Source organism: Taeniopygia guttata, chromosome 1A (genome assembly GCF_048771995.1).
Source record: "Taeniopygia guttata chromosome 1A, bTaeGut7.mat, whole genome shotgun sequence".
Lineage (NCBI taxonomy): Eukaryota > Metazoa > Chordata > Aves > Passeriformes > Estrildidae > Taeniopygia > Taeniopygia guttata.
Window position 1 is genome coordinate 4,356,371 of NC_133025.1, and position 18,683 is coordinate 4,375,053.

The 18,683-nt window shown below is 40.4% G+C and overlaps 1 protein-coding gene across 1 annotated transcript in view; it reads left to right on the plus strand.

Moving 5' to 3' along the window:
- The window catches only part of TAF3 (TATA-box binding protein associated factor 3), a 113,058-nt gene that overhangs the window by 72,182 nt on the left and 22,193 nt on the right, over nucleotides 1-18,683 (plus strand). Inside the window, exon 3 of the mRNA XM_030290349.4 lies at nucleotides 13,979-15,795. Within this exon, the coding sequence (XP_030146209.4) occupies nucleotides 13,979-15,795 (1,817 nt within the window). The remainder of the gene's footprint in view (nucleotides 1-13,978; nucleotides 15,796-18,683) is intronic.

An 18,683-nucleotide genomic window follows, 5' to 3' on the forward strand; every position in this document is an offset into this window, starting at 1 on the left:
CGAGTCCCCTTCATCAGCAGAGATGTTTGGCTGAGTGTATTCTGCAACAATTTATCCATTAAAACTCGAGCTTCCCCACCACTGGCTTTAATCCTGCCTTGGAAGGAGCTCCATTGCCACGGCTGAGCGCGCTTCGTTCTGCCTCAATCCCAAGAATACCAACAGTTTGTGCTCACTCCTGAAGATAAATCTCCCCTCCACCCTTCAAAACTCAGGAAGGCAGAGGTGGTAAAGGCCTGAGTTTATGGAATAGGGGGTTAACAAGAGTGGCAACAAGCAGCAGAGCAAATAAAGTTACGGATGAACTGCGTCAGCTGCAAATGCTTTTGCAAGGTTTCACGAGTAAGGGACGTTCTGTATCTCGAGTTGAAGAAGTTGTCTTCAGTCTGTGCCTTCTTTGGGGTCTTTGTGGATCATCAGCTGATGTCCCTGGGAATTGCAGTTCCCTCTCAGCAGGGAGTCACCTGGTAGTGAACCAGCCTGAGGTCCACGAAATGGGAAGGTTACAGGGGAATCCGACAACTCTGAAATGAAGGGGTGTTATATTTTTTTATGTCTGAGTGGAAAGTTAATGTTACGTAAAACTGCCTACTGAAGCCAATTCCTTCACTAAATTTGTTTTCCTTGGATTTTTTTCATTCCTTCCATGTGTCCAAGAAAAATATTACTTAGCTAAAAGGCATTAATTCAGTTTAAATCAGAGTATCAAGCCTTCTGACTCTAGTACTGATGTGTGCACAAGTTTCTTGTTTAAATTAAGCCTGCTGGTTACTGGCTTGTTTGTTTCTCCACTATCCCTGCTTTCCCTATATTCAGGATGCTTATCTCAAACTAGAAAAATAATAGCCATGTACCATTTTTTAAATAATTCAGATGGAAAAGCAATATCCTGCAGAATTTCTGTAATCAAGTATGTACCCAATCCGGCTCGTGTGGAAACTTGATCAAAATAGATCCTTAACTCCTGGTTAATCCTAATTAGGATACAGAGTTCAATATAAAGCCACTTCTCATTTTCCTTTGCAATCGGCACATCATTTTTGTTTTGTTAAAGGACACAAGTTGCATCCCTTAGATAAACAGCTTGGGCAAGCTCTGCAAAACAATTAGTGCATCTTTCACATGGTCTAAACTTGATTGAATAATTACTCAAATAATGGTCAGTAATGGAATACATAGGGTTATCTTCTGGCTAATCCTCAGGTAATGGAGTTGGTGTATCTCTGATTTTTCTCTTAGCTGTTCCCAGTAAACAGGGGACTGAGACAAAAGTGATTATGGGAAGTGGAGGGAGTCACTGGAGGCCAGCAAGGAAAAGGAGGCCTTATCTTAAGCAATTAATCAAGAAAACTCCTATTGTGGGACAATTATTCAAAGCTAATTCTAAAATAGCTTTAGAGCCCGAGGTCCTGAAGGTTTTTTAGTGGGTTTTTTTTCTGTTTTGTTTTTGTTTTGTTTTTAAGAGTTTTGCCAAGGTCATTGGGAGCATAGGGGCAGCCCTTGCATCCAAATGAAGGCTGCAGCATAAAGAGGGAGTTGAATCTGAAGTGCAGCATCACACAATGGGGGCCTTGAGGTTCTTGTCAGAGCTTTGAGTTTTATTTTAAAAAATGGGTTGGAATGTTTCTAAACAGAGGTGATATTCTAAAACTTGCTTAATACTTCCACAAAAGTCAAAGACTCAGATAATTATTTGGATTGGGAGGGATCCTGAAGCTCGTCTTGTGCCACTCCCCTGCCACGGACAGGGATATCTTCCATAATTTCAGGTTACTCTAAGCCCCATCCATCCTGGCCTTGGACACTTCCAGGGATGGGGCAGCCACAGCTTCTCTGGGCACCCTGTGCCAGAGCCACCCCACCCTCACAGTAAACCTTTTCTACCCCATATCCAATCCAAACCTCCTCTCTGTCAGCTGGAAGTCTTTCCCCCTTGTTCTATCACTACATTCTCTTGTAAAAGGGTATCCTCTCTTACTGTGTGTCCTTTGCAAGTGGCACCACAAGAAGTGTATCACAATCATTTCACATCCATGCTCAGCTCTACTTCTGCAAATGCAGGTTTCTGGTATCTCTGAATCTCCTTTTTATATTTTCTCTGATGATTTACACTGCTTTTTGCTTAGTTTAATTGTCCTACAAAGTCTTGCTACAGCCTCAGAAGCACAAGATTGTTTTGTGGCTGTTGCCTTGTAAAAGCCCATGAGGTCTCCCCAAAAAGCTCCTGTATAGTGAGAGTGTTTTCAGCCTCTGAGCTCCCTTGAAAGTGAGATTTATTTGAAGATGTTGCTGTGATCCATGATGTCCGACGGAAAGAAGCAATAGATTTTAGCAGCTGTCCCTGAAAAATTATAAGGTCACCGGAAAAAAAAAAAAGCAGAGGTTTTTAATTGGATGTGGTTTAAATTTTCCTACGGCCTCCTGAATCGGGCTCCTTGCTGGAGTGGGAAGCTGCCCACAGAATTATTGCTCAGCACAGTCACCCCCTGCTCTCAGAGCACTTTTTCCCCAGCGGTGCTGACAGCAGCAGTTTGAAGCCCCTGACACCGCCCGGTCCGGTTTCAAATGGCTGTGGAAGTGCTGCTGGGGAGGTGATCGCACTGCCCTGATTAGTTTTCTCTCTGCCCATGGGCACCCTTTGCAGGGAGAGCCTGGACACACATTTGCTCCCATACAGAAAAAAGCAGAGAGGCTGGAAGACAAAGAGAGTCACTAATTGGATTTGTAGCTGTAAGAAAAAAAAACTCTTAAAGTAAACATTTTCCTCTCTTTAAGTCTCCATGGCTTCTTTCGTGAAGACCGCTTGAAAGTATCTGTTTCGGGGGTGAACCCTTCCCAGCAAATTTAATTTTGAGGCTTGTCAGGCTTTATTAAAACCTTATCATCGGTGATTTCCTTCTCTGCTAGATCAAGAAGATTGTATTTGTTATGGGATTCATATTGTGGCTCGGAATTCATCCCAGCAAAGGAATGGGGGGTTCACAGATGTACCAGGACACACCAGTGCCAGTTCTGAGCACTGAAGTCCCATGATAAGTAGTCAGTGCATCTTCCTGAAGGCTTTGGATGTTGTTTAGACAGAGTTGGAAGCTGTAACTGCAGTTGTGTTTCTGAGTTAGTGGTTGTGAATATAAACTCGTTGCTCTGCAGAGCAAAAGCATTCATGATTGCTGCTGGTATCATTAAAGAAATGGGATCCCAGCATCTGAAATATTCCCAACAGCTGGAATGTTTGGTAAACACTTTGGGGTATGGTGTGTATACATTTATTAAGGGAGAGGGTGAATATGTGCCTTTTTTTTTTTTACTCTTAAGTAATTTCATTTACATTAGTTAGAGTTTTCCAGTCAATTGCAGAGCTTTTTTATTTATTTTTAATTAAATTTCTGTGAGTTCTTGTAATTTGTGCCACTATGGATCAATACCATAGATCAGAATTTCATCTAACAGAATAGACAGAGCTTTTCCAATTTATTCTAGAGCACAGGCCCTGGTTAGCTTTTCCTATACCTCTCAATTAATCTGTTGAAAAGAAATTTCTCTCTATCCCAATCTTTCTCTTTTTTAGAAAATATTTTTGAATTGCTGAGAAAATACTGAATTTCACTTTCTTACCCAATGAAGAACAAAGATGGATGGAGGAATCTCTTAAATACGTGCTCTGTTTGTTTTTCTTATAGTGCCAGAAGTAAGCAAAGCACTTTGGAAAACACAGATACAGTTCTTGCCCTGAGCAGCTTATCACTGGGATTCAAACATGCCCTTGCAATGCAAGTGATGCACAAGAGGTGGAGGAGAGGAAAGGCAATTAATGGCCAAATGAGTTGTTGAACTAAAAAGTTACTTGAAGGTGATTTAAACACTCAGAGCCTTTTTTATGACAGCAAAATTGCATCTTTGTCCTGCATAGCCAGAGTGATGATGGTCTTTAAGCTGAGTTGAGCCAGGACTTCCTTCTAGGAATGCATTTTTGCAGAAGCTCCCTCGTGTGAATAAGAATATAAGAGATTAAGACCCAAAATAGCCCAGGTCTACTTTTGAGGGAATAAAGTAGTCAAAGGCAGACACAGGTAATTGTAGCTGATCACACACACTTTGTCTGCCAGAGGAATTCTCTCTCCATGTGGATTTTATGCCCCACCTGACAGTGTCTGTGTTTATCCTGTGAATTTAGAGATGAGATCATGATTTAATAGGAGACAACTGTCTTCATGTTGCCATTTCTTCCATGCCAGACATCTTCCCCATGCTGATCAGGATTGCTACGATCTCCCCTCCCATCTCCTCTACCATGGCCACAAAACCAGTAACGAGTCACTCTGGGCTGAAGGACACCTTAGCTATTTTTTTCAGCAATATAAGCACAAATATGCTTGTTAGTACAATCTAAAATAGCCCATCATGCCATCATGTCTGCCTCTTACTTGCTGTCACTGGAACTCCTCAGGATGAGAAATGTGACTCTTCAATTCTAATGGCCTTAAACCACATTTCTGCTCCACAGGTGCATTACACAAAAAACCCAAACTCTTTGGGGTTAAATTTTGAATTTCTGGGGAGTAAAAGTGGGATCTGAAGTAATATAGTGAAAGAAATGTGTGATGTCTATGGGATGGTTGCACCTTCTCGTTTCTGGAGTTCTTTAACTCAGTTGCAAAATAAGACATTAAATAATCACAGTATTTTCCCACTGCCAAATCCAAGTACTCAAATATACATGTACGTTGCAAACCCATGAAGCACTAAAATTCTGCAATGCCAGGTAAAAATTATTAATATGGAAGAAGTACAGATACCCCAGTGCAATAAATACCTAGTCTGTTCCTTTGCCAGGAGGTACAAATAGTCGCTTCCTAAAATATTTGTAAAAGCCTACGGATTTTCAGCCTAGGATTTTATTGAAGGTAGAACAGTATGTTTTCTTATGCAAGACCATATTATAGAAAAGGGAAAGCACTGTAAAAATCCTTCCAGATGTTTATATAGGTTCAGTGGTTTTGTTTTTAGTAAGATTTGTGATACTTGAAAATCTGGTTTGGAAAGCTCAGCCAGGAAGATTAGATACAGAGGTGCAAAGTGAAAAGACTGATGGTCTGCTTTCCTTTTCTCAAGAAAAAATACATATAAACCCCTCTTATTATATCTGAGAATTATTAGATGCAGATAATACAATGTGGATTTCGATTCTTTAGATGGTAAATTTGATCTTTGCAAGGGGAGTGGTGCTGAATCTCAGTTCTAACAGAAATTCTCATCCAGGAATACTCCTGGGAAGATTATTAAAATCCTACAGGTACTGACATCAGCTACAAAGATCTACTTGTGCATATTTCTTTAAAGGGGGGGAAAAACCACCTTAATGCACAGTATTACCATAGCTAGGCCCTATTATACTATTGTAATCATAGCTGAAGCAAGAACGGTGATTAACGATGGCAATTTATTGTATCTGACGAGGGGAGAAAATAGGAGATGTTGTCGTTATCATAAATCATATCATAAATAACCAAAGAGAAGCACTCAGAAAGCTTGTGTGGTGTCAGCAGCAAGCCCTTTCAGGCACGTTAGCCCAGGATGTAGCCATAGAAACCCCAAAGTCATATTGTTATCTTAGTCTTGCTGCAGTTATGTGATACAACAGTATTAACATATAGATTAGGCCATTTATAATACTAGGTGTCATTTCAGGTTGGCTTGCTTATATAGCATTTTAGTTTTTTTGTTGTGCCGAATGTTAGGGATACGCTGCATTTTTACAGGTCAGTATAGAGCCATTTATAATGTATTGGCTTCACACCTCTGTCAGTCTTGCTAATGTACTCTGTTATTGATTGGTTGTACTCTGTGAATTGTCATTGCGTAATTACCTTGTCTTTGCTAATAATTTTATTTTTTAGAAGTCAAAATGTTCCTTTAAAGAGAAAACCTCTGCACCTGCACGCGTACCCTGGGACAAGTTCTTGGTTCTGTTAAGGACCATACATCCCAGAGGGAATAAAAAGTGAAATGAAAAGCATGGAGACAAAGCCAAATTTTGTTGTAGAGGTTTTCTGTCCCTGGCTCTATGTTTTGATCTGGCTGCAGTGGTTTTCACATTACACTCTGCCGAGTTCAGGGGAGAGACTCAATCCCAAGTAATTCAGAGCAACACCACAGTGACTGAGCCAAGGCTGCCCTGCTGACAGGGAGCTGGCTGGATCTCACACATTTCTCATTCCAGCACTTCCTAAAGATGCTTCTGGGGTTGTTTCTGCTCTCCAGACCCATTAGCCCAGCACCGCTGTGTGTTCGTGTGTCTGTGCATGAGCTACAAAAAATGTTGAGCCGCTGCTTAAAAGTCAAAGCAAAAATAAAGTCTCCGTTGTTGTATTTAGACAGAAACATGTTTTTGCTTGCTGTAGCAGCACAAATTCTGGGCTAATATTTTGTCAGGTCAGACAGAGATTGCGGGTGTAGCAGATAACAATCTGCCAACTCTGGTTTTCTGTCTTCAGTAGGGAACTAGCTGTGTCATTTTAAGAATCCTGTGTAATTTGGCTTCAAAAAATTCCATATTTTAAAAAAGTATTTGAATGAGGGCAACCACTAGTAACTACTTAGGAGTGTTATTCTCATTGCATCTGGTACCCTAAAACACCATTGGAAGCCAAAATCTCACATTATATCCTAAGCTAAGATCTGATGCCCAGAGTGATGCTCCTCACAACTCCCCCGTTTTTTTTTCCACTCCCTTATGCCTGTGTAATCCTTAGGTGAGTTTTTGCTTTGCCAGCTGGACATAAAAATACTTAATCTTTGTTTGCTTTTTTTCCTTCCACCCTCAGATATATTTCCATTTGAGTTATCCCATTAGGTCACTTCTAGCCCAAACTAGCATATAATGTTCCTTATTTTAGCCTTGATTAGTTCCTCATTCTCCTGCACAAATGCTTGAACCAGGACAAAAGAAAGGATGGGACAGTTTCCATTTAAATGTAGAACTGCAGGTTTAGGAGTTATGGTTTGTTTCTGGAAAATTATCAATACTTTCTTCTCATACTGGTGCTCAATAATTCATCTCCAATTTGGTATGATTTTTTTTGTATGATTTCATACCAAGATGGGGAGGATGGAGAGGTAACTGAATCAATCTGGAAACTTTTGTGGCCAAAACCTGATTATTACTATCATACATGTTTCCAGATGGTTGGATGTATTATGTCATTAGGGATGGAGAGGTGTTTTGTTGACCTTTTGTAGCTTCTTGGGCAGGTTAATAAAGGCTTCTGGAGGGATTGATAAATGTATACACCAAGTCTCAGTCCTGCTGAACACCTGAAGTTCAGTGCTGGCTAATAGTAAGGACTGAAGGCACCACCCAAGCCATTTGGGGCAGCATTTTCCAGTGTGATTAACAAGTTGAGATGTTTAATTTCAAGCACCTTTCTCCTTTACAGTGTTTTAGTTATTCATGCAAAATCATTTGCCATACCTGAAAGCTCTTTATTTTTCTTTTTCTTTTCTTTTTTTTTTTTTTTTTTTTTTTTTTTATGTATTGGTGGTTTTTGCTTTTGGTAGTATTCTGAGAAGGCACTGCAATGAACTTGCTGACAATGTCAGTGGAAAAATCTGAGACACATGGAAGATGAGCTCCTTGGTGGTGCTCTCTTCCCATAGGAAATATCAACTGGAAAATGCCAGGATTTGGTTGATCTTTATAAAGTAATGGAAAAATCTCTTATTTTTATTGTCTGTTTGGTAAACAGGTCACATCAGTGATCAGCTGTGTTCACACAGCAGAGAAATTATATATACAATTATAAATATATATATGTGTAACATATAAATGAGTATCTATATAAAATCCAGTATTCTAAGCCCCACGTGTGTCACAGGTATCTCAGTGTGTTCATTTTGCATTAAGGTATCAGGATATTGGCCTGTAGCATATCAGGATTGAATTTTGTCCCTCTTCCATTAATTTCCTTTATGGACTACAAGCACACTTTCTGTTTGTTTTGGGAAAAGGCCATTGTTATTACAAGTTAAAGAGATAAAACATATCATGGCACAAGAAAAAGACTTCAATTTTAGCAGAAATCAAAAGCTCCTGCTTATTAGGATATGATAGGGATGTAAGCTCTTGACTTAATGACTTAAAATTTCCAAAAACTTATCTATGCTTCAACTAGACAATAGGAAAATTATTCTGGAAGTCTGCAGGAAGTTTTTTCCTATTTTTTTCTCACTAAAATGTTTCATATGTTGGGTGGGAACAATCCCTTCCTTCCTTACATTTGAGAGGCTGAGCTGGCTGAGTATAAAGCCACCAGCCTTACTATCCATGTGGTCCTAAGGCACATATGCTTGGAAATGAAGATGGAGTGATAATTTCAGAGCAGGCACTGCCAGATCACTTCCTTTCCCAAATCCTAATTTTCCTTAAAAATCCTGATGCTTCTAACTTCCATTCTCAGCTACTTGGTACCATGCAGTGCAGAGGAGCAGAGAGGCTGATGTGAACAAAACTGTGTGTGAAAGAATTCTGTGATCTACTGATCTTACTTGGTCATTTTGCATCCTCTTAGAAAAGAAAATGTTCAAGTTCTGTTTAAAAATAAAAGGATTATGGATGAAATTTAATAGTTGAAAATAGGCATGTGTGAGTTGGATGGAAACATCTGCTTTTTGAGAATTGTATCCTTAATGGGTTTGCTCTGATAGCTGATCCTGTTTATCTGCCATACTGCAGTTAATATCAAATGCCAAATGCCTAAATCTTACATTATTATAATAACAAGAGTTGGCTTTCTCAGGAACTGTTACCTCCCAGAGCTTTGTGCAATTATTACATTAGATGTAGCATTGGAAGTAAGAGTTGCTGCTGCTAAAATCAAGTTACTCTTTCTTCAGCAAGTGGTGTCCAGCTTTAGGCCAGCATGTCTGACTCTGCTTCATCTTGTACATAACAAATATTTGTTTATTCTTAAATCTGCACATCTTACCCAGATGGTTTTATCCTGTCACCACCCTGTGACAGAGTGAAATGTTAATCCAGTTCTCAGAAGAGAGAATGGAACTTTACTTAAATTAAATGCCAGCCAACAGACAGGGCAATTTTTTGGCAGGGTCAGGAGCTGAGCAAAGATTTTGTCTGTCCCAATCTATGCCATGTTCTTTGGACACCCATCTAGCTGACAATGCTTGTGTTTTCTCACTGAAGTTACCAAATAAAAAGTCTGGTGGCAACCAAGATGATGACAATTTTAATTTTATAGACATGTTTATATATGGTAGGTTTTCTTGCTTGAAGAATCCCCATACATAGATGCATTTTTAGTCAGATCAGATGAGTTTTGCATCTGTTTTTCCTGCCTTCAGTTTTATCTGACCTGTTGTGCTCCATCCTCTGACAAGGCAGCCAGGTGAGCAAGATAATGTGGTACATGTGATTGCATTTCTTTTTCTGTAGAATTTCTGTTCCTTTGTACCCTCGTGTCAGTTTTAGGGACAAATAGTCCCTCAGTTTTCATAAACATGGAAATTCATTACTGAAGTGTTGAGTATTGCTGTCCTGAAACTGAGCTGTGGCTAAATTAAGAAGGTATATATTAAATACCCCTTTGGTCTGGGTTCCCTGCTGTGCTACAGGAACATGATGTACCAAGAAGTAGAGTTTGAGCTTCTTTAGTGTTTTTTCCTTAAAAAAGGTACAGGAGTTTCAGTTTCTTGCATGAACCATTCAGTTTAAGAAATTTTCCAGCATATGAAGTGGTGACAGATCCCCATGGTTTGTATTTGGGATTCTGATGCTTTCTGTCCAGATGCTGCATATTTATCAAGTTCAGCTTTTACAGCACTTCTGTGAGATGGAATTATGATCATTTGTCAGATGGGAAGGCAGCAGGATGTGGAGGAACCTGCCCCAAATCACCCTGCAGACCCGTGTCAAGAGAGGAGTGATTTCCTTTCCCCCCTAACTTTGAAATCATCCTTTCATAAAAGTGAATTTGCCTTCTGACACAGACCCAGGTGATGTTGTTACCCACTGAATCATTTAGGTTGGAAAAGCCCTCTGAGATCATCAAGTCCATTTACCCAACACTGCCAAGTCACCACTAAATCCGTGTCCCCAAGTGACACATCCACATGTTTTTTGAACAATTCCAGGGACGGTGATTCCACCACTTCCCTGGCACAGCCTAATATTCTCAAGCAAGAAATGCTGCCTTTCTAACTAGATTTCTCATAGGCAGCATGCTGACAGCTCTCAGCTTGTTTTATTTCAGTGATGGACAAATTCAGTGCTGCAGTGGCAGAACTCATCCCTCCTGTAAGCCAGGCTCTGCACAGAGGGCCCGCTGACATAATAAACAATTGCTCTCTATAGCTTTAGTAATGTGAGCATTAATATTGATCCAGCACTGACTTCTCTAACGACCAAAAAAAAAATGTATCTGTTATCTTGAGAAACCTCCCAAACAGCTCCAGTCTCCTTTCATTACAGGGGAGAGTTATGAGGGCAGATGGTTGAGGTGATATCCATTTGACCTATAGATGCTAACTCGGGCTGGATCATTAATAAGGTGGCTGGAGATGGGGAGAAATGGCAGTAAAGAGAGTTAAAAAGCAATCTTGTGCACAAAGGATGGCATGTCCAGAAGTGAGATGGACAAAGGTGAGGAAGTGGCCACGTGGTTATAAATGCTTATCACCAAGTCAGGCAGCAAACACTTAGAAGCTGATGTTTTCCCATATTTAGTTCCTGCTCTGGTGTGAATCCTTTGGGAGGAAAAAGAGCCGTAGGTCTTGAACGCAAGATAGAAATTTCACTTTCTCTAATTAACTAACCCACCCCACTACCAAAAAAAATAAAAAAAAAAAATAAAAAAAAAGCTTCATTGTTTTCTGCCACAGCTGTGGTGGCTCAGGTTTGAAAGTGCTGCCTGGCTGAAAACCAGTCCTTGCTGAGGATCAGACTATGGCCTTGTTCCAAGAGAAATTTGGATTTCATTTGACCACGATAGGATTCCAGATTGTCATCTGAGCATGTCTGAAAAGTGGTGAATGTGTGTCAGTAGTTAAGTGCTCATGAACTTCCTTAGTCCCTGGATTGTTCAGGACTGACCCAGGCAATTTTTTCCAGATGTTTTGGGGAATCCAAGTCCATATAAAAGGGATGGTAATGCTTCTGCTTCCTTACTAAGTTGTCTTTGTGGCTTGCAGGAATGTGCATGAAAGCTGGAGCCAAGACACCCCGATTTCTTGTCTCACCTCTACAAACTGCACTTTAACCTTTCTGCCCTTCCCTGGCACCTCCACACAAGATCACAGAAACTTCATGGACCCGCTGCAAACTTTACTTGGCCTTATTAAAAAAAAAATAAGCATTGCTTTTTTTTTATTGTACAGAACTCCAGTCCCTGTTCTCCAAAGCTCCTCTGAAATTGTTTTTTTGCCTTTGATCCAGCAGCTGCTGGTATTCTGCAATCCTGAGTAGGTAAAACATGAGAAGCACCTTGGGATGGGAAGGAGTTATAAAAATATGAAAAACTGCCGTGCCCTTCTGTGAGATACAGTGTAAGAGGGGAGCTGTTTAAATGGACACTGGGCAGAAATCTTTAGCAAATAAATGTTCTGATTTTTCTAGTAAATGTAATTTTTTTACTATTACAGTAGTTTACTTTCTATTTTTATCTCCATGTTTCTTGTATTAAAGTGGTTAATATTCCTATCTCTTTTCTAATATTCCTATTCTATTCTAAAGTCTATATCATCAAACCGTGTCTTTCCTAATATTTTAATTTGGCTAAACTTTTCATCTTGTGGCTGAGGCAGAAGATTTCTTTAAATCTCAATTTTAAAGTATGATGTTTGTTTTAAATTTTATCTCCTATTTTTAAATGAAAACAAACTCTTAGTGCTGAAGTAGGTGGAATGGAGTTGGGAGGGAATTGCTCAGTAGCAACCAGTGCTGTGTGACATCTGGTGAACGCTGATTCTTCATCCCCAAAACCTCCTGAGCGGGTGAAGGCAGCTGATTTCTGCAGCAGTTTAAACAGAGATTGAAATTACTTCCATGATGGGGAAGCAGATTTTTTTCCCCCATAGCAGGTGCAGATTCAGCCCACAGTGATTTCTCAGTTATACTCTAACTTTGCAGTTTAAAAAATTTAATGTCAGTGCCCAGCCAGGCAAAACCTAACTCCCTAACATTTCTGTTTTTCACGGAAGGCTAAGACTTTATCCTCAGGCAAAGTCTCCACTCTGGGCTGGCTGCTGTAAATCCTCTGGGCCCTGGCAAAAGCCAGACTTGCTAGCTCATTTTACTTAATTTGTGATGCTGGCAAGATTTGTGCTGCAGCCCAGGGCTCTTGACTCAACTCTCCTAAATCAGAGCATTGACACATTACAGTAGAGAAACACCAGCGCAGAAAACCTGAAAATAAACTCCTTGAAAATAGATATTTCAGAAAGATGCTGTCTTTCTGAATTTTAAATAGTGTTTAGTGGAAAGTTTCAAGTTTCTTGGTGCTTTCTTCATTAAAGCCACCTGCTCATTAGGAAGTTGGGTTTTAGCCACTGTCCTCATAAATGATTTTTACTACATATTTCATATGAGAATCTCGGGGCACTGGACAGCTTTCCTTAGAAACCCTGTTAGACAAAATGCCATGAGTTTTTGCAGGAGGATAAACAGAATCTTGGGATAAAGTGAAATGAGGTTGTCTGTATAGGAATGTTAACCAGCAGAGGTGTAATGATGTAATTACTCCAAATACAAATGTGTCAGGTTAATGCCTGTGTAGACATTCTTATTAAGGACTAAGAATCCTTTTTCCTGCTTGGATAATTCCATTTTGAAAGTGAGGAAGTGTATCAAAAAGGATAAAGTGCTTGGCTGTGGTTGTGGAGATCAGAGGCTCTCTTTTTAAATCTACTGTGGATTGTTGGGAGATCTCAAGTGGATTTTCTCCTTGCTCTGCACCATAATGTCATATGTGGGTCTGAAGATGGTGTTGCATGTAGGGAAAAAAATAATTGCTATTAAACAAAAAAACAGATCACACAGGTGATATGCACACTGGTTTGGAATAATTGATGTCTGATGTCTACACTGTGTAGATTTCGGGTTTATCTTGTTTTCAAAAGCTGTTTTTTGATCTCAAAGCCCAAGTGCCCACTTGCTCTGAAGTGTGCTAGGTGAATTCCTCCTTCATTTGGGTTTCACTACTGCAGGAAGTTGGCATATGCACTCCAGGATTGTCCCACAATGGAAACAAAACAACATTAAGGGAGATAATGGGAAAATGCATTTCAAAGACATGTTCCTGAACTGAACCAACACACACACACACACACACACACACACACACACACACACACACACGATGCTGGGGCGTTCCCATAAAGTCATAACAGATAATGTCCACCTGCAGCAGCTCTTAAGATGGTATCAGAGACAGAACCTGGCAGGTTGATGGGGCTTAGTCCTCTGCTTTAACCTTCAGGAAGAATAAACTAGGTTTAGGAAGACGTTTTCCTAGTAGTTAATCTGCAGTCAAACTTATGTGATATATAAGCAAGAAAGACAGTTCTGGTTAATTTTACTTCGGCACTTTGCTTTGACGCTGTATTACAGCAAAAAATACTTCAACCTCTTTCCCTTAATTTAAAAATGAATGAAGGAGTTATTAGGATGGTTTTGGTTAGAACTGACACTTTGGGCCTGCTCTGCAAGCTCTGCCATTGATAAGCTCTACCCTCCTCTGCTTTGCTCATGGGTTCAGAGCAGTGAGGGCACCTGCCAGTTCCAGTGGTGGCTGATGAGACACAGGAGCTGCCACATGTTCCTCCAAGGAGACCAGTAAGAAGCTCTTAGGTGGCCAGTTGTCTCTTCTGGGCTGAGCTGCTCATGAATATTTGCTCTGGTGCTTGTTTGTTTCTGTAAAACACATTTCAGTTATCCTAATGCTTTTCTAAATATCCTCTGTTGCAGAAGAGGAAGAGGAGCAGGTTCCTACCGATGGAGGTACATCTGCAGAGGCCATGCAGGTCCCACTGGAAGAAGAAGGAGATATGGAAGAGGATGAGGCAATTAATGATGAGAACTACTTGAGCAAGAGACCATTAGAAAGTCCTGATGCTGAGGAGTTCCCACCTGTGAAAAGGCCAAAACTGTCTGTCTCCAAAGGCGACACCTTGGATGGAGCTGTAGAAACACGTGAGCCTCTTAGCTCAATAAATACACAAAAAGTACCACCAATGCTTTCTCCAGTTCATGTTCAGGACAGTACAGACTTAGCCCCCCCTTCGCCAGAACCACCGATGTTGGCTCCCATTGCAAAACCCCAAGTGCTGACCCCCAAAACTTTAGAGGCAAAACCGTTCGTACCCAAAACGAAGTCAAAAACAAGTTCTCCAGGACAAAAGACAAAATCACCGAAAACTACACCTTCACCAGTGGTAGCTGGGAGTCCCATTCGTTCACCAAAAACTGGATCCAAAGACAAAAAGTCACCAGGACGCGCCAAGAGCCCAAAAAGTCCCAAAAGTCCAAAGGTTCCTGCTCATGTTCCGCAACCGCCTGTGAAGCCTGAACCACCGAGTAGAACCCCTCTGGCTGCATTGAGTGAGAAGATAGGAAAGGAAAATATCCAAGTGAAACAGGGACAGACACCACCTGAGCCTGCCCCCAAGCCAGTTATGGACAACCAGGTGAAGAAAGTCCCAGTCATGGACAAGACCATTGATGATTCAATCGACGCTGTGATTGCTCGTGCGTGTGCAGAGCGAGAGCCGGATCCCTTCGAGTTTTCCTCTGGGTCCGAATCAGAAGGAGATATTTTTACCAGTCCTAAAAGACTTTCTATTTCAGAGTCTACAACTCCTAAACCTTCTGTTCCTGCCAGTAATGCAAATAAGGCGGGAGCAACTCCAATACCTGCCTCGGGTGGGACTTCAAGTTCAGACATTTCATGGACAATGGATGACTCAATTGATGAGGTCATTCGGAAGGCAAACATGGGGACACCTTCTAATCCACCTACCAACTTCACTTATTTCTCCTCTCCTTCTGCTTCACCTCCAACTCCAGAGCCTCTTCTCAAAGTCTATGAGGAGAAAACCAAGTTGGCTTCATCGACAGAAGTGAAAAAGAAATTGAAAAAAGAGCTGAAAACTAAAATGAAGAAGAAAGAAAAGCAAAAAGAAAAAGATAAAGAGAAGAACAAGGAGAAAAATAAGGACAAGGAAAAGAACAAGGAGAAAGATAAAGACAAGGAAGGAAACAAGGAAGCAAAGTTTCAGTGGAAGGAACTACTCAAAGAGGAGGATCCTGATCCATATAAATTCAAACTAAAAGACTTTGAAGATGCTGACACAAAGGTAAAGTTGAAAGATGGCAATACCAAAAAAGAGAGAGAAAAACATAAAGATAAAAAGAAAGAGAAGGAGAAAGGCAAAAAGGACAAGGATAAAAAAGACAAAGAGAAACTCAAAGATAAGAGTAAGGAAGATAAGATAAAGGTGCCATCAGCACCTCTTGTGTTACCTCCCAAAGAAATGTCTATGCCCTTGTTCAGCACACCATCTGCCATGAGGCTTCCCAGTATGTTACCCTCCTTGTCTCCCATGCTACCTGAAAAACTATTTGAGGACAAAGAGAAACCGAAAGAGAAGAAGAAGGACAAAAAAGAGAAGAAGAAAAAGAAAGAAAGGGAGAAGGACAAAGAAAAGGAAAAGAAGGAGAAGGAAAAGGAGAGAAAAGAAAGAGAAAAGAAAGAGAAGGAAAAGGAGAAACACAAACATGAAAAGGTAAGCTGGTTGGATGAGTTGAGATGGCACACTTGCTTGAAGAATCCACATGGATTCCTGTGTTTGCTGCTGAGCATTGTCTAAGAGCTTTGAGAAGTGTGGTTACAGGTTTGGTGTTTCTTAATAATAACAGCTCCAAGGAAGGTGTCCACCAAGAGCTTCAGAGATTGTCCCACATCTTTGGAAAACAAAACAGTGGAATTCTAGTTCTGTCAATTTGAAATGTGAGATTGTCCTGGCTTTTCTCAATCTTCTTTTCATTTGAAAAAGCTGAGGCTCAAATGCAACAACATACACAGCAAAGGGATACAGTGTTGTGATGCAGAAAATTTGTTCTGTAGGTTTCTACTAGAGGAAGAGCAGGCCTATACCCTTCATATAAACTTTAAATTCTGTTTCTAAAAGTCTGCTGTTTCAAAGTTTGTAGAAGCCTGGAAATTCCCAGGTGGACAGAAATGAGAAGGAGACTGCCTTCAAAGAAATGTTATCTCACATGCTCAGAAGAGTTGCTGAGTCTTCTCTTAGCAAATCTGCCCCTTGTTGCTCCAATTTGTTTGAAGTAAGAAAATTATTATCAAATTATGGTCTCAGTGTTCAAATGTCACCTTTTGTTTCGAGTCTTATGCTTGAGAGACAGAAGGGGAGAGCTAATTTTCAAGGAGTTAGAGCTCCTTCCATTCCTGTAACTCTTACTGATTTACATCAGCCAAAGATAATTTCTTCTTTCCAGTATCACCCAATCTTGAGAATATATTTAATATTTAAGAAATGAAACCAGCATATTTGCATGTTATCAGATTTGAAATCCCATTAGAAGCAGCTCCCCTAATTCAGGATTTGCTCTAATTTTTTTGTCACCTCACCTTATAATACACATTAAATTGTTAATATTGAAAAGAAAGAAGAAAAGAAAGAAGATTGTCTTCCTGTGTGATAACCTTGGATTCAAGAGTTCCTAAATCTCTATCCTTAGCCTTAGGAAGCACTGTGTGAGTTCCAGTTTTACCAAAATGCTCTTTACATCCTGCTTTGAGTGTAATACTCAGTTTGTACGAGCTCAGATTCGGGACATTCCTCACTCTCCTTTTGTTGCCACTCTTATGTTACCTGCTGGACTTGCAACAAAGTGCTGATTTCAAATCTTGATATGTTTTTTAAGTTTATGAATGGTTTTTCCATGCAGAATCTGTGTGATGTGGAGAACTAACATTTGTCTGCTGTGGATGAGTTCGTGATCAACAAGGTGGTGGCCCAGTTGTCCATGATAATTTCATGTCTGGTTTTAGACACAGATTCTGCATTTTAGACAGAATCCACATTTTATCTGTCTGCCCCTTGTGCCTGAGCAGTTTTGGCAGTATTTTGTTTAGAATTTCTGCTGAGATTTCTTTAAGTTAAATATGGGTGTATGTAAAATAGAGGCAATGAGTTGCTTGTTTTCCATATTTTCAGTTTTGCATTTCTTCTGCAGTTGTCTGTGTCAAGTTTGCTTTTAGAGTGATAAACAGATACATAAACAAATACAAACTGGTAAAGCTTCAGTATAGACTCACCATATATATCTGTATATATTAGGAAGAGGAGTTCAACACTAATAAAAACTTGGACAAATTAAATTGACAAAACTGCCCATTACCTTGGCAAAAAGTCCCTGTCAAAAGATAAACTTTAAAGCTAGAATGCATGAAAGAGTCCCCAGATAGAATTAAAATTTAAACTGATTCTTGAGAGATAAGCTTTTTTTAAATCCACCTCTTTGCTGCAAGTCAGGATTTTAAAAATAAATTTCCCCTTTAAATCTCTTGAGCGATTTTCATTTTTTGCAAGGCCGCACTGCTGGTGTCCTGGAAAAATGGAGAGTTAGAGCTTTATCAGTTGGTGCCCTGAGGTATGTGGCAAAGAAGCTAAATCCTTGAAGATTAGCAAAAAAAATGCAGCACATGGCAATAAGGGGCTTATATGACTACTAGTATTAGTTCAGGTGAAAGAAGTATTGCTTATACATAAAACTGGACAAATCCACTGACAATGTATTTTTAGTTAGCTACAAAGGAGTCTTATATTGCTGGACTTTACCTCTTTGGTGATTTGGGAAGCTTAGTAATCCACTGTAAATGCTCTTCTGCTGGCCCCAATTCCCAGTATTACTCCAGAATGCTGCTCTTTCGTTTTAACCCCTAAAAGTACATGTTTCCTTAATTTAGCTTTTAGATCACACAATGACTTATTTAGCCAGCAGTTGCGCTGCAAGAGCAAATGATCAAGTTACAGCCTGGACATTTAATCTGGCACGGCGCGTCCGCCTCGGAGGTGTGAGCACAACCTGGGAGATGAGTTTGTGGGCTCGCTGCAGTTTCAGCTCCTGATGGCCAGGAGAAAATATCACAGTCCCATTTCTAGTGTTGCTGTAGTTAAACAAAAACTGACTCAGCTGTAATATTCCCATTTTTGCGCCTTGTTGTAGTTATTACCTTTCTGCGCATCCCATCCTGTTGGGTGATTGAGGCTTTTTATCAAGTTTTTCCTGGAATTTTGCCCCGGGTTGCTGAGAGATACAGAGCAGCAAACTGAACACTGCACAAATGGCAGAAAACAGAAGCTGAAGGCTTCGTGCTTGGTGGTGGCACCAAGGAGGAGAAGCTTTGTCTCAGGGCTTGCCTGCAGCTCCGTGCCCTGCAGTGGTGTTGGGTGCTGCCCACGGAGCCAGAAAAGGAGATCTGGGGCACTGCCTTGCGAGCTCCACCAAATGAAAAGCAAACACTTGGAGCAGTTACACCCCATTTGTACTCCAGAGATTACCAGGCATGCTGTAGGAGTGACTGAGCAGCTCAGGGAGCAGCTGCTGACCCAGTTTCAGCTAACCTTAATAAGCTGAGCTGGAAACTAAA